A 16,916-nucleotide genomic window follows, 5' to 3' on the forward strand; every position below is an offset into this window, starting at 1 on the left:
CATCTGTTTGGGCAATGACCTCCTCGTTTGAGTGAACCATTGGCCGCCACGCCATTTTTTCAAGTTTGGAAATAAAAAAAAAATCACTAGGGGCCAAATCCAGTGGATGTTGTAATAATCTGAACTTTAATTTCATAATTCTGGCCATCAAAACTGCACAGGTGTGCACCCATGCATTGTCTTGATGGAAGGGGATCTTTATCTTTTTCAAATGAGAATGTTTCTTCTTGATTTCTGTGCAATAACAACGCATAATACTCTCCAATTATTGTTTGTCCTTTTTCCAAGTAATCAGTGTAAATGATACCATGTGCATCCCAAAAAAACCATGGCAATCACCTTACCGGCCAATTTCACCATCTTTGCCTTCTTCGGAGCCCATCCACCATCAAAAACCCATTGTTTTGACTGTTCCTTTGTCTCTGGAGTGGAGTAGTGTATCCATGTTTTACCCAGTTATGCATCGATGCAGAAACTCATCAGGATTGCAACGGAAAAGCGCCAAAAGAGCCTCAGAGTCAATCACACGATTGCATTTATTCTCCACTGAGAGCAAACACAACACCCATCTTGCCAAAATTTTTTCACGCAAAATTGATAACACTGTACCTTGCAATATGTCTGTGGCCTCAACTAATTCACACACTTTGATTCATCGATTACTCAAAACCATATCGTGAATTTCAAGGATGGTCATATCCACTGGAGATCCCAAATGATGTTCACCTTTTATGAATGTACAGTCACATTTAAACTCATTTACCCAATTGTAAACAGTTGCAAACACAGAAGCTGATGTGCCATGAACTTCATCCATCTCAGCTTTGGTCTCTTTCGGTGTTAAGCCTTTCAAATATAAGTGTTTAATCACCACTTGAAACTCACTTTTTCAATTTTTCTAAATAAACAATAGTTTGTTGCTTCAATCGACTATGACAATGAAACTATGAGAAGGATACAGCTGAAACTTTAACTGCACTCTAGCAAAAAATGACGCTTACTAAAAGCAAACCATTTTCGATACTAAAAGCGCCATCTCTTGGATTTTCTAAGGACTTATCGAACAACCCTCGTATCAACAACATAGCAGCTACGATAGAAATCCATAATCAAATTGGTTAAGCAACCGCAGCATTTGCTTCCCTGAAGTTGTGCTTGTGGAAACAAAGCAACATTTCACTGAAAACCAAAGTTTGTCTTTTCCGAATCCTGATCCTGCCAATTTTATTGTATGGAGCAGAAACGTGGACACTACTTAAGACAGGCACGAGCAAACTTGAAGTGTTCCAAATGTAATCCCTATGACAGATCATCAGAGTCTCACTTCACGACCACATCCGAAATGAGGATATCCACTATTGCTGCAAACAATAGCCTACAATCGAGGAACAGATTCAAAAACAAAATTTGTGATGGTTTGGCCATATCTGCAGAATGAGTGAAAACTGATTACCATACAAATTACTCTGGCATGAACGACCCACTTGTTGGAGAGTCCAACGAACAGCTCCAAAGAAAACATGGATCAAGCAGATAGAAGATGACATAAAAAACACAGGATAAAACTTAATGAGGCCAGGACAACGGTCACAGATCACCAAGCATGGGTTAGAGAAATCAGGCATTTGTGTCCGTTTATGTTATTCCAGGAAAGGTTTTAAGTCATCGATCAAGGCCCTAGCTCCCTTGATGGTTAAAATATTAAAAATATTCATTATTTCTTTGCTCTCATGGAGGATGAAGTTGTAAATTAAATTAAGTTGATACTATTATTCTATCTTTTATAATTTAGTTTCTTTTTCAGGTTACTATAAAGCCGGAATAGTATAATTATTATTTATCAGTATTATTCTCACAACCATGAAGATAATGTATAGTGATCCAGGGGGTGGAGCCCTCTAGGTAGATGGAAATGGCGACTGAAGCAAGCTCTGCGGGTGTCCAGGGTGCCAGTTCCCCAGGCAAATTGGAAATGGTAAATGAATCGAACTCTTGTGGCTATGGGATAGGCCCCTTGGCCCTGGGAAGCCTAAGTTGGCTCCAGGATTCATCTGAGCTGACTGAGCCCTAGGGGTGCAGGTTCTGACTAGACAAGCCGACTAGTAATACAATATATTAAATACAGGTACTAGATACCACTAAATATTGCGATATAAAATAATTTAAAGAAAATAAAAATAAAAACCGACTTCAAAATATAACACTAAAAAATTACAAATAATTATATTTTTATTTATTAACTAAAGTAAAAGTATTTAAAACAAATAACTATTTTTGAAGTCAGTGCTAGCCAACACAAGTTAAAAAACCTATGATTTATATAATACAAATCCTACTTCAAACAATGTAAAATTGTTTTCTTTTTTTTTACTCGTGTTGGCTGACATCGACTTCAAAAATAGTTATTTGTTGTAAATACTTTTACTTTACTTAATATAATACAGTTTATGTAGAGCAGTGCTTTTTTCCAGGTCAAATAAATACAAATCTACTACTTTAGCCATATAATTTATCTCACAAGAATTTTAGTATATAACATCATTTTACCTTTAGAGCAGATGTTAGAACAAACCTTTTGTAAACTTTAAAATTAAATATTTCTTTTTCTTTGTTTTAAAAGTAAAATTTTTTCTTAATCTGATATTTTTCTCACAAATTCCATAAAAATATAATAATAGTATTAATATGAACTCATACTCTACAACTCATAAATTAATCTTTTGTTTGTTTATTTGATCAAGCATAATCTGGTACTGGGAGTCTACCACATCTTCCAAGACTAACTTTGAACTTAACTACCCTGTTTTTAATTACATAAAAACACTTCGATTTCATCAATTTTCTATAATATAAAATAAGATATTTAGAAAGAAAATTGGCCAAATGTTTTACTGTTTATATTAGATTATTAAAACATGTACTTTCTGTGGAGTTAACCTAGAATGGATGGACTTTCGTATCTTAAATAGTTATTCCAATATACTAACTAAATAGAAATAAAAAAAGAAATGTCATCAGCATCAGTGAATATTTTTAAGTATTTAATAATAGTGAAAAGATTTTAAAACATTTCTCTCATTTTATGACCAATAATAACTATAAATAGAAATCACAAAAAAGTGAACTGAATAAAATTAATTTATTACTTAGAATGTGGTTTTTATTAAACACAAACATTAACCTAATTATATATTTATTCAGAACTGGAAAGTAAATGACCAAAAGTAGATAAAAAAGTTTACTGGAGTAAACAAAAAAGTATTAAAATGAACTGTGATAGTCATCTGCAATATTACAGCTCATACTTCATCAGTCCTGCTATGTTACTATAATAGAAATACAAACAAAAAATTATTACACAACAAACCTGATCTGGTATTTCAACAAGTGTTGCAGATGCCAACTGTGTTAATGTATTAAGAGTAACTCTTACAAATTCTTGAGCAGGATATTTTGGTAACAAATCAGTACACAGTTGGCGTACCTGTACAAATAGAAACAAATCATTGTTAAGTATTTGTTAGATTTGAATCCCAATAAGGCTGGGCATTTTTCAGTGACAACTGGATCCATCATGTGGCAGGTGTCTTACCCTTCACGGTCAAGATACCTCAAATCCAATATTACATATGATATTCCTACAAACCTTGTGTTTAGGAATTTATGTGTTGGATAAATCATATATAATGAAAAAAGCTAAACAAATTTGGTAGTGAATTCAATGACACTAATTACAGATTGAGAACATCTTTCACTGTACAACTCCTTTAGTAAATTACTATTTATATTTATTTTTTAAGCACAGAAGGTCAAAAAATATCACTGTTATTAAGTTAGAATAAGAATTGTCAAAACTTATGAATTGCCTTCATAAAACTTATGAAGGCAAAAAAGCTTTTAAGTCTTAAAAATGTTAAGAAAGATTTTTTTTTTTAAAGTAGCATCTTTTTTCAAAAAAAAATAAATTCTTTTTTCCTCAAAACAATTGGTTTACAAACCAGATAAAAGAAAAACAATCAAAGATAGAATTATAGTGCCATTAAAATTAAACAAATAGAAATATTTTATTAATTTAAACCAAATTAAATTTGGTTCAATTAAAACCGAACATGCAGATCTGCATGTTCTGACATAAATATATTAAAAGATGAATTCAAGGCCTTATATAATTATGAAAAAAATACAAACAAATTAAAAATTTACAAACATAAACTTTTATAAAGTTAAAAATTAATATTATGTAAAAGGATTTTTTTCTTATGAACTTTACACAAAAAGTCCTCACAAAAGACCTATAATAATGCATAGCCAATAACATTTCAATTCAGTAAACCTTCTATTACAATTTTAATTTGATTGTTCAGCTTTAAAAATGAATTAATCTTTGTGCAATATTTTAAAACACTATTCAATAAAATGTAAGCCAATTTATTCATGGTAGAGCATAACTAGCAGAGGGTGAAATTACACAATAATTTTGTATATGTGTACACTTTTATCCAGCTGATGCAGCACTCATCATCCGTCATTGTATATATCTCTAAAGTAGAAAGGAACAAGTCTAAACTTCATAACCTTTGTCTTAACATATCTCTCTGTTCTTGCTGTGCTTTTTTTTAACAAAATAATCAGTGATAACTTGCATTTAAAGTATATGTACCAGGTTTCATTTAAAGGCCACACATTTTTAAATAGAATGAATCATTACACTTTTACGCATGAATATGATTATTACCATTGCAGCAGTAGAAGTATCATGATGCATATGCTGTAATATAGGAATTAATTGCAATTTCATATGTGCTGGTGTAGCAAGCCCTTGAATCATATCCGATATTTTATTGCACATACTTAATGCAAAGGATCTGAATAACAAAAAAGAGCGCAAAATTAATTTTACAGATTTACAGAACAATTTACAAAAGTAAAATAGAAATAATATAAAAATGTTCTTCCCATCTATTAGAGGTTGCCATGCTGTTCTAATCATACATCAACCTACCTCCAAACATTACTACATACACTTTCCTTATAATACCCAACAACTTAATCTAGCACCTTTTCCTATTTTCAATGACGTTCTTTCTTCTCTCATCATGCCCAAATCCAAACCGACTAATAAATCATATTCTACATTATTTAACAATTTTTCTAAATTAACACTTAAATGTATACAAGGAGTGATAAAAAATCAGCAAGAATTTTTCAATTCTGCATGCTATGGTACCTTAACAAAGCTCATCTTTATCCCACGCAATAATAGCACTACCTATAATTAATTTAACGTTTTCAGATATATTAAATGTGTAGTTCAAATTTTGCAGCTGAGTAATAATGACATATTTTATTACAAGCGCCGATTTATTTTGTTTGAAATGACAAAACAAAGATTTGCATAAATTTTATGTAAAAAATGGAATAAAGTGCAGTAAAATAAGATGTAAGAAGAAAGGTTTTCAGCGAGCATTTTATGTCATCACAAAGGGTTGATATAAAACAGTTTAAATGGTACAGTTTCAAGAAGGACATAAAGTCATTGAAGATGACAAAAGGACTAGTACTCTAACAAATCAACACCCAATGAAAATGATGACAATACAAAGGATAATATAATCCATAATCAAAGAATCGCTATCAGAGAAATTGTTGAAGAGGTGGGAATCTCTTATGGTTTGTTTGAAACAATTTTGACAGACACTTTGGGAATGAAACAAGCAGTAATAAAATTCATTCCAAAACTGTTGATTTTTCAACAAAAGCAACATCGCAGAACAATTGTTAGTTGATATCGCTGACAACTAAGAATTAATCAAACATGTCATAACAGATGATAATAACCGGGTATATAGTTATGATATTGATATAAAGGCTCAATTATCCTGTGATGGAAGCTTGCTAAAGAACCAAAACTGAAAAAAGGAACACAAATTCGTTCAATAGAATTTCTTATGTTCTCCTTACTGGTTTTTCAATTACAATGACATTACCAGTTATGAATTGTTTTAATTGCAATATATTTTAACCTGACTCTTTTAATTTTATTGTTTTTTCTTCAATTACAATGATATCACCAGTTGTGAATCCTTACCACAATCTTGTGTGGTCAACAGCAGTATTATCAATTTTATGTCATTTTCATTAGGTGATCCAAAGAAAATTACCACAAATATAGGCAAACAATTCTTGAATTGAGCATGAAAATATTGCTCCAACTCACACTTCATAATTAATTGTGATTATTTAGCCAAATATAACATGACATTGATGTTGCAGTCTTTATTTGATCCAGACATGTCACCCTGTAACATTTTCTTGCTCCAACTTATTAAGAAAACATTGAAAGGACAACAATTTTTGGTGATAGTTAAAAAAAATTAAATAACAATCGCTAAATGAACTTATTACACCAAAAGAAAATATTTAGAGGATTGGAAGAAACATTGGCATATGTGTATGTTCTTTGGGCAACTACTTTGAATGGGACTAAATCAATTTATTTAAATCATCAAATAATTGTATTCAAATGGCTGCAACATTAAGAAAAGTAGAACAAGAATTACAAAAATATTTTAACAATTACAATTTTATCTTTCTCTAATTATCTATTTAATAAAACATCATATAGCATTTAAAAAATAATTTTTTTATAAATTATTCAATTTAAATTGCTTATTATTTGGTTACTTTGATCAAAATTTTATTAAAATTACATTAAAAAATCATTTCAATATCCTCTTTCTTTGTTTAAATATTATTTATAGAAGAAAGTTTACATATTTGACATGGCAAATACATACTTAAAATAATTGTTTAAAAAGTCTGTTAATCTACTGGTAAAAAAATTCATTTACTCCAATTTTATGGAAATAATATTTTTAAAAAACTTCTATAAATACACTAAAAAATTTTTAATTGAAAAATAAATGCAAGATTCTCTCTTTAACAAATTTCACCAAATTTCATTAAATTTTTTTCTGAAAACCTGTCATATACAGTTGATGGCACTTTTTGTACCACTACCCTTTAAATAAGGGTTAAATGAACAAATACAATAAAATACAAAATTTTATTGTATATTACAGTCATTTTCTAACGTCATCAATAAGGCTTTATTAACAATGCCTTATACAACCCTAATGATAGGTCATAAAATATTTCTAGAAAAATTCTCAATAAACACAATTCCACACATTTTGAAAAAGAGTTTTTCTTTTTAATTTACACCAGTACAAACAATTTAAAAATTTCAAAATATGTTCTATTAATCAGAAATAAATAAAATTACAAGATACAGAGGCAGACTTACTTAGATTGAGCAGCAAATTGCATGGCAGCTTGTATAGCTGCTTCAACTTCAACAGAATCGTGCGAATCCAGACTTCGACGTATGCTGTGATGAACATGTTGCCGTTCTGGAATAATACCAGCCATACTTCCTAATGTGCGTAAACTAAGAGCTCTAGCAACCTGAAAAAAAATCAAAATAATAATTGTTATGCCGATCTACATGGCTGAGCAGTAGCGTCTTAGCCTTTCATCTGAAGGTTCAGGATTTGAATCCCAGTTAGGCATGGCAATTTTCATTCACTATAGATTTTCATTTTCATATTTCCACATACAAGCTTGTTGGTGGGTCTGTGGTGAATTAATTCATCAGTCAAAATAACAGAGAAAAAATTAATTTGTTAAATTATATTATTTTGTAAAGTCAGTCAGCAATTGATGTCTGCCAACATAAAAAAAATATATATATATATACACATGTACATACGCTAGACCAAACACACAAGAACATTTCATAAAATCTAGGGGCAATCAATTAACTGATTCAAGATAATAGGACAAGTGAAAAGTTACACAACCAACATGAAAAACATACATATATAATATTTATAATATATTACAATATATATTTTATAAATAATATATTAATACATTATATTACAATTTATAATATATTATATTATATCATATATATTTTAAGACTTAAATTTTAAGAAATAAATATTAAATAATTTCATAGCTGTCAGTAATTTTATAAATGTTCAAAATCTGCAAAATAGGCATAAACTTGTTTGTTAGGTTAGTAGCCAATTTTTTTATGGTAGCAGCACTGATATGGGATAGTTTGACTACAATGTTCTGTTTGTATCAATCGTGTAAAATTTCTGAACACTTTTTCTTTTAAATAAACCCAAAGAAAAAATTATATGGGATATAAATCTGGTAACATGGGTGGCCTAATACCACACACAATGACTTTCTCCCTAAAGAGATCATGTAGCAGCAACACTGTGTTATACACTATATGGACTATTACACTGTCTTGCTGTAATCTGCAATTACATTCAACTTCTTTTAGCAGTGCTATGAAGTCAGTTGTAATCTGCTTGTGGCATTCAGATGTTTCTGGGAAAATACTGGATCCATAATTTTCTTCTGTTAACTTGCACACTAAATTCCAATCTTTTCTAAAGATAATGTAGTCACACAGAAACAAGAAGGTTCTCTGTATTCACTATCAGTTGTTCCGACTGTTTACGTAGCCACTTACATGAAACCAACCATATGTCGTCACTAAATAAAATATTATTCATGATCCACATATGCAGCAAACAAATGCATAAACCCATTTGCAATAATTGAGTCTCTTTCTATGATCAAGTTCTCGTAATTCCTGTACGATATGAAAGTATGGTACTGAAATAATTTTTATTTCTTTGTGGCTTCAGAAATACTATATGATAAATCTTCTTATGGACTTATTTAAGATAGTCTTACTGACTTTTGACATCATTGAAAAGGTGGATGGACACACTGAGTCGTCATTTAAGTCTGTTGGCCAGTCGGACTGTTTTTGTTCATCTACATTACTGGTTTCTCTAAAAAGAGCAACTATGCGTGAAAGTGCCGACTAATTGAGAACGTTTGATAAAGGAAAAGCTACAACAGAATTTTACTCCTTTACACTATAAAAGATTTAACATGACACGAAAACCAAAGCTATTTTCTTTTAGAAAATACTATTAATTCCTTTCAGTAGGTAAATAAATTTATAATAAATAAATTTTACATTTCAGTATTCCCTGGGATAAAAATCAGAGAATAAGAATGTTTAAATTAAATTATCAGCAATGAAAGTGAATACATAACATAAAAAAGTAATAACTTACAGGATCATTGGAATGAATAACACTAAATATTCTCCGCACAAACTCATCAATATTTAAAATTTTATCCAAATGTTTCTCACTTTGTTGACAAACACGGAGTACCCACAAACGTAGAAAATTATTACTGCGTTTAAACAGACAAAAAAATAAAACAAATCATTTCATGCATCACAACAGAACATATAAATAAATGACAAATTTTAAAAGTATTTCTAAATTATTTAATTTTAAATTTAAATTATAAAACTCAACCTTAGAATAAAACCAAATTACCTAAAAACAAATGTAAAAAAAAAAAACACTAAGACTAAGAATTAAGAAATTCATCTTCTGAAAATTTTATTTCATAACAACTAGCAGCACCAGGTGCAGATAATGAACAAAAGTTCTCAAACTTTTATAAGTATTCTTCCATACGAATAGGAATATATTCTTTTAAGTTATTAAAAACTCTTACACCATTTCATCTTTCTGATTAAGATATTTATTTAATATAAACATATATTCTTACAATAGATACAATTGTAATTTAACAATGTATTACCATGTCAGTGGACTCATATTATGATAACCTTCATACAATTCTGAACAACATAATACTATTGTTGTATTTCAATTGTATTGCTATCAGATCATTCTGATGGGCATTTGGCTGAAAATATGAAAGACAATCTTAAAAATAAGAACCATTTACTTAATTATAAAAATGTTTCATAATAAATAATACAAATGTTTTCTTATTAAAACTTACTAAAACCTCACCCTAACTTTCAACAGAATTAATTTCAACATTAGGTATTTCTCATAGCAATCCAAAGCTTCAAAACTCTCCTTCTATCATGTTGTGAACTATTTTTCACAAAAATTTCTCTTCCGTTTTTTGAATAAATGGAAATCACTTGAATCAAATCCAGACTGCATCATAACATGACTGCCCACATTCCATCTAAACTTTCTCAGCAAATTGCAAATCACAACCACAAATTTATATACTGTCAGCTGTCCTTTCCCCTAATCAGTCAATTTTGAAGAGCACATCAAAATAAAGGGTTTGATAGCAGTCTTATGCAGTAATCAACAGGACACCAAATCAATCCTAAAGCTTCAAGCCTCCCATTTCTAGCATACCTTGAAGCAATAAAATTTCTCAGATGCATTTACAGATTTCGGTGTTGGTCTATTAAGTGACTAGTATTCATCTCTTTGGTACTGTATGATATAAAAATATTGCCATGTGTTCGCAGCTCGATCTGGATCTTGAGAGATTAACAATTGAAAATGTTTATATAATTACAATTTATTAGTTTAAAACATAAGTAAAACAAGACAAATCAGTAATAATAATAAAAACAACAAACTACAATAATAAACAAATAATAATAATGGTAATTACAACCACAGCAACAAATAATGATACAATAAAAACAGTGGTTATAAATAAAACAGAATTTAAAGTAATCGTCAGGATTTATTTACAGGCAATTAAATATTAAAAACCAGAATTCAGTCCCAGTGACAAAAGACATTAGCATGATCACTAATACAGTTTCAACAACTATCTTGTATTAACAACAATAGTACATTAGATAAGGTAAGTATAAAGTTCTTTCACTACAAATAGCTTTGCTGTTCACAAATAAAACTACCCTAACAATTTATAAATGAATTTAGTGCATCATGTTTTTCACTAATTGTCTAACAGTAACTCACCGAACCACTTCTTGTTTTCATGTATTGGAATTACTTGTGATATGACCTTAATCGCATCGAACTTGTACTAGAAAGTCACTCCTTCACTGATCTCGTCGCAAAATACTCACTTTAAAGTCACATAATAATTCCTTGCTTAGAACTCTCTTGTAGAACTCCTTTCAACTCATCTTCCCTAGAGTATTTATACTCCTATCCTCTTGACCTACAGAACCAGACCCCAGGTAAGTGTGAGAATGATCTACCATGCCCTTTCATTTTCCTACTCTGGTTCCAGTAACTCTTCTCACAAAAAAACATCTGTTTAGATATGTCAGCAGGCAGTATTACAAAGGACAATTATGTTAGGTATACAGTTAAACGATTATGTTAGCTTTACTAAAGCGTTTCCTTTTAGCCCCCTTTCTGGATTCCTCCCATTATTATATTTTCTACTACTTTCTTCTTAATTAGCAAGAATCTGTTATTCAGGTCCATTATACCGGTCTTGTTACAATATGTTTCAACAAGTTCAGAAATTTATTACCTCCTCCTTTAAATTGCCTCAAAAATTCAAAGCACACCTTTTACACGTTTGTTTGTGGTCCTCCATTAAGATATGCAAAACCCAAATTACATTAATCTTAATATTGCCTAAATCTTAACTAAAAATGATCTAAAAAATTTTGTCTAAAAAAAATCTGGAAAAATTAGTTTCAAAACCAAACAGATGACCGGCTCTATTTTTGTTTTTACACTGACACAATTCTTCACGTCAGTAAAAATTGAAGAGTTGCCCAAAACTCATTAATTTCTTACAATTCTAAAATTTTATACTATTTTTGTACTTTATTCCAATAAAACACTGAAACCAGTTTTCAATAAATTACTGCTAGTATCACATTTAGAAAATCTAAAATGTCTATCACTGTTCAACTCCAAAGATGGTAATGTTATTTATTTATTGCATTTTAATAAAACTTCACATCCTAAAAGTAAGTATCCAATAAAAAGGATTGCAACTAGAAGTAAACTAAAACATAAAATTAACAAACATAGACTTTGAATCCTAAATGTGGCAAACCCACAAAAGAAATTGTAGAAGAATGGTTATTACTTTTAAAATTGTCTTTTATTTCAAAGTTAATTAATAATAATAATAATAATAATAATAATAATAATAATAATAATAATAATAAAAATGTTAAAGTAAACATACCCTTCTCTAAAAACATCAGCTAATTTTAAAAATGATGAATTAATTAAAATTGGGAACGGATACTTTTCAAACAATCTAGGAAAGCGTACTATAGCTTCACACTGTTCTCCAACTTTACCAGATCTCAAACCTGTAAAAAAAATAAATAACTATAACTACAAGAAATAAAAGTTCAGCAATCCTATTATAGATAATAGCTTGTACTGCTTATAAAAAAATTACCATTAATCCATTTGCTTACTTTTTTTTTAATTCTGCTTATGGTGAATTCACATGAGCTATCTCCTTTAATAAGTATCTCTGACTTATAATTAAAAAAATGTATTAAGCCTTACTCTTCCATATTTAAACTGTCATAACACAACTGAAAAAACCGAATTTATTTCCTCTGATTCTTTATGTATGTTTTTGGTGCTGGTAATTTTTGCACAATATTTCTGTCATGTGTACTATCTACATCATCGTCATCTTGCCAATGAAAAGTTTTGTTATAAATGTTGTGCACAAAATAAACAGTCCACAACTTTTTTTCAACACCTCTTATGAATTTGACCTTCATATTGAATTAATGTTTTTTAGTTGTGTATTTCACTAAAATCTGATCTTGCTGAAAACCAGTAACCCCATTGACTATTAATTCACGTTCTTTTCTCAGTTGCTCCTGAAAAGTTTCAGACTCCTCTTGCAAGTCAATATCTTGTAAGCTGTCTCTCTTTTTCCTGTTTAGCCTCTGGTAACTACCGTTTAGATAATACTTCAGAGGATGAATGAGGATGATATGTATGAGTGTAAATGAAGTGTAGTCTTGTACATTCTCAGTTCGACCATTTCTGAGATGTGTGGTTAATTGAAACCCAACCACCAAAGAACACCGGTATCCACAATCTAGTATTCAAATCCGTGTAAAAATAACTGGCTTTACTAGGACTTGAACGCTGTAACTCTCGACTTCCAAATCAGCTGATTTGGGAAGACTAACCACTAGACCAACCCGGTGGGTTTTATTCCAACCCTACAGCTGTGTAACTTGACAAAAAAAGGGGGTGAGAAGGAATTCGTAAAACTAAGCATTCAGACTACTATTGTAAGGAATTCTATGCAGACAGATTATTAACAGAAGTTTAGGCATTCTAATCAAACTTCAATGAAAACTACAAGCAGATTAGTGGAAGTTCACAGAACACTATTTCATTGTTATTTATTTATGTATGACCAAAATTTATACAGAAATTACCATGAGATTGGAAAATGTGATAAAAGTTTTAATGGATAAAGCTAATATACTTTCAAGAATGCCTTCTCCCCAATCAAAAGGTTATAGAGCTGAAGGGTTGGGATAAGATTTAAGTTTAACTTTCAATTCATTGTATCCTGAGTACTTGCGCAACTCCAGAAAAAATTTGTCACATGTTACAACTATCTGTCCAATCAAATTAGGGCAACAGTAAAATAGTCAAGGAAGTGGGGTCAGATTTGTGTTACTAAACTGCTGTAAGGTTTAAAAAATATTCTTCAGTATAATAATACATTTTTGATCTTCAAACCACAAATGTTGATAGCACACCTATAATAACAGACTTAACCTACAATACTTTCTAGGGGAAATTTCAGTTATATTGGGCGGTAATTTATTTATTTTTGGTGTAATAAAAATATTTTACTTAAAAGTAAAGTCCTGTTAAAAATAAAATTATCAACAAACAGTAATAACAGACTTCATCCTGTAATAATACCCGGCATAAATACAAAGAAAAATAGGACAGTACAAGTTTACGGAACGAGATGACATAATGTAACATACTAGCTCGTGGATACCGGTTTTCTTTGGTGGTTGGGTTTCAATTAAAACACAGATCTCATTAATGGTCGACATGAGACTGTAGAAGACTACACTTCATTTACATTCATATCCATAAAACTCATTCATAATTTTAAGTAATACCTTAGGTGGTCATAATGTAAAATTTTGGTACTTCTGTAAATATTAAATAATTTCAGAACTTCATTACCTTTATCTAATTCTGTGAGTGCCGAATTAGCGTCCTGTTCGGGTTCACCTAACCCTGCTTCACTATAAGCGTTTGCTCTAACATTAAGCATTTTTATTTTAAGGTATGTGTATTTTTCTGTAAGTATATACTTTACAAAGATAGTACCGAACTAAACCTATTAATACACTACCATAACTTCTATCATAAAATTTCGACGACAATATGCGTATCGGTGTTATAAAAACGTAAAGTAAACTTACACTGAGCATGACGTCATTTTGTGCCATTTTCAGAGGGAAATCATCGGTTCTTTAAACTATCATAATAATACTGTACCGAAATTGTTTGCTAAGATCTAAACGAAAAGTTTTTCATAACCAGAATTACGTGTAGATATAATTTAAGTAAGTATCAACTCTTTTCAAGTACAATAAATTTCACTCATAACCTCAATTATTAAAAAGATTTCGATATATTACTTAAAGCCAAAAATCAATAACTACTATAAAATTCTGTTTTAAATCACTCATTGCTGTGAAAAATAACTTTGACATAAATGTTAAAAATAAAAGCTAGTATATTTATCTTAACATTTTTATAATCCTTTGTGAAACATAAAGAGATTAAAGATCAACCTTTTGTCCCAGAATTACCCTTCCACAAAAATGATTTTTTTTAATTTATTGCATATTTTTTAACAAAAAAAAATGTAATGTTTTCATAGGCATAATAGTAATGCAATGACAAAAAAAATGCTTTGGGTGTTAAAAAATATTGGTTTCTTGAATACTTCAAAACTTTTAGTAATAACATATATATATATATATATATATATATATATATATATATATATATATAAATGAATATACTGTTTGTTCCGTTTGTGTACCTATACCATTCATCCGATTGCAATGAAACTTTGGTAAGTTGTGTGCTTGCTCGCAAAGCTTTCTGAGTTAGTTAAGACCACCTGTGGTCAAGATATTTCAAAAAATTATATTTATGCTCCGATTTGGCTCATTCAGAATATGGGTTACTTACATGGAAAGAAATACGACTGCAAAGCGGGGCCATTTTTTGCAGACGTATTTCTTTCCATATAAGTAATACATATTCTAAATGAGCCAAACTAATTCAGAAAGCTTTGCGGGCAAGCACACAACTTACCAAACTTTCATTGCAATCGGATGAATGGTATATGAACACAAACGGAACAAACAGTATATTCATTTATAAATAAGGTTATTACTAAAAGTTTTGAAGAATTCAAGAAACCAATACTTTTTAACACCCAAAGTATTTTATTTTTGTCATTGCACTACTATTATGCCTATGAGACATTCATTTTTTTTTTTTTTTGTTAAAAAATATGCAATAAATAAAAAAAAATAATTTTTGTGGATGGGTAATTCTGGGGCAAAAGGTTTTTTAAAAAAGATAAGCATGCATGCACGTATGGAACTTAATATAAAGTGGGGTTATTTGCAAAATTTTGAGAAAATTGACCCCCAATAAACCCCCTCATCACCTGGAGATATTGACCAAAATTTTTCCCATACATACAAGTCTTGTACAAAATTTCATCAAAATTTGTTTATCTAATCAAAAGTTATTAAGCTTCAAACATGCCAACTCTTCTCTGTATGTACCTTTTCCTTCTTGTTTAGCTTCCAGGAATCACAGTCGGGTATTATTTCACAGGATGATATGTATAAGTGTAGTCTTGTACAGTCTCAGGTCAAACATTTCTGAGATGAGTGGTTAATTGAAACCCAACTACCAAAGAACACCGGTATCCATGATCTAGTATTCAAATCCGTATAAAAGTAACTGCCTTTACTAGGATTTGAATGTTGGAACTCTCGACTACGAAATCAGCTGATTTGTGATATGTTTACCGCTAGATCAAACCATTGGGTTTGTTTGTATGTACCTATGTATGAACATAGGTACATACAATTTTTTTTTTTTAATTTTGGAATCCCTGGGTCATGGAATTTAAAGAAATGAAAAAACCTATACCCAATTTTTTGACTGTACCATACTTTCCTTTTTGCATTATAGCTCTAGGGCTATGATGCCAGAAAGGTAAAAAATACTGGGGCTTATATTATGTTGTTTGCAATATATTGGATAGAAAAACTTACAGGATAAGGCAAATATTTGTAATCTGGACCAATTTGTTTTCAAATTCTGCTACTTATAATGATAGTTTAAATTAAATTACATTTCACACTCAGCATTCTGCTGCTAATAATGTATTGGCCATCCTTTGTAAAATATTATGACAGAGTTTTTACTAGATTTTATTAGAGATAATAAAAAATGTTATATAATTTAAATAGATAAGTAAAATGGTTACATAATTTTTAATAGGGAATAGATAGGTTCAATGATTTTATTAATTTTGTTGTTACAGTAGTAGAGAGGGGTTGTTAAGTTTTGAATGCTTTGGTGTAATAGTATAGCATTCAGAATGATTCCTACATTTTTTTATTTGTATTCTATTGCTATTTTTTTAAGTTTTATGATGTGAAACATGTTATGTTGATTACCATAGTTAAGGTTTAAATTTTATTATTTAAACACCTTTGATTCACTGTCCTGTTTGCTGTTACAGATATACAGTATAAGTAAATCACATTTAAGGGATTCATCAAAGCATGTCATCCCTTGCTCACAACAGAACAAACCAAATAAGCTTGTTTCTCAGATTACACTGAATATAGTCTATGCCTAGAGCATACTTCGTCACATCATTGATGTATGTATGAAACCAAAGGATGAAAAATATTTAATCATGAGGGATTCAAGATACTACTGTTCTAACATTAATTTTATTTC

The 16,916-nt window shown here is 30.0% G+C and overlaps 1 protein-coding gene across 1 annotated transcript in view; it reads right to left on the reverse strand.

Annotated features, from left to right (window-relative positions):
• LOC142332135 (integrator complex subunit 7-like) overlaps nt 1-14,223 on the reverse strand; it is a 58,145-nt gene extending 43,922 nt beyond the window's left edge. Inside the window, exons 1-6 of the mRNA XM_075378390.1 lie at nt 14,091-14,223; nt 12,082-12,211; nt 9,174-9,297; nt 7,307-7,467; nt 4,736-4,865; nt 3,368-3,484 (exon numbers count right to left, since the gene is read on the reverse strand). Coding sequence (XP_075234505.1) covers nt 3,368-3,484; nt 4,736-4,865; nt 7,307-7,467; nt 9,174-9,297; nt 12,082-12,211; nt 14,091-14,181 — 753 coding nt within the window. The 5' untranslated portion in view covers nt 14,182-14,223. The remainder of the gene's footprint in view (nt 1-3,367; nt 3,485-4,735; nt 4,866-7,306; nt 7,468-9,173; nt 9,298-12,081; nt 12,212-14,090) is intronic.
• Between the last annotated feature and the right edge of the window lie 2,693 nt (nt 14,224-16,916).

This window comes from Lycorma delicatula, chromosome 11 (assembly GCF_047948215.1).
Source record: "Lycorma delicatula isolate Av1 chromosome 11, ASM4794821v1, whole genome shotgun sequence".
In the NCBI taxonomy this organism is placed as follows: Eukaryota; Metazoa; Arthropoda; class Insecta; order Hemiptera; family Fulgoridae; genus Lycorma; species Lycorma delicatula.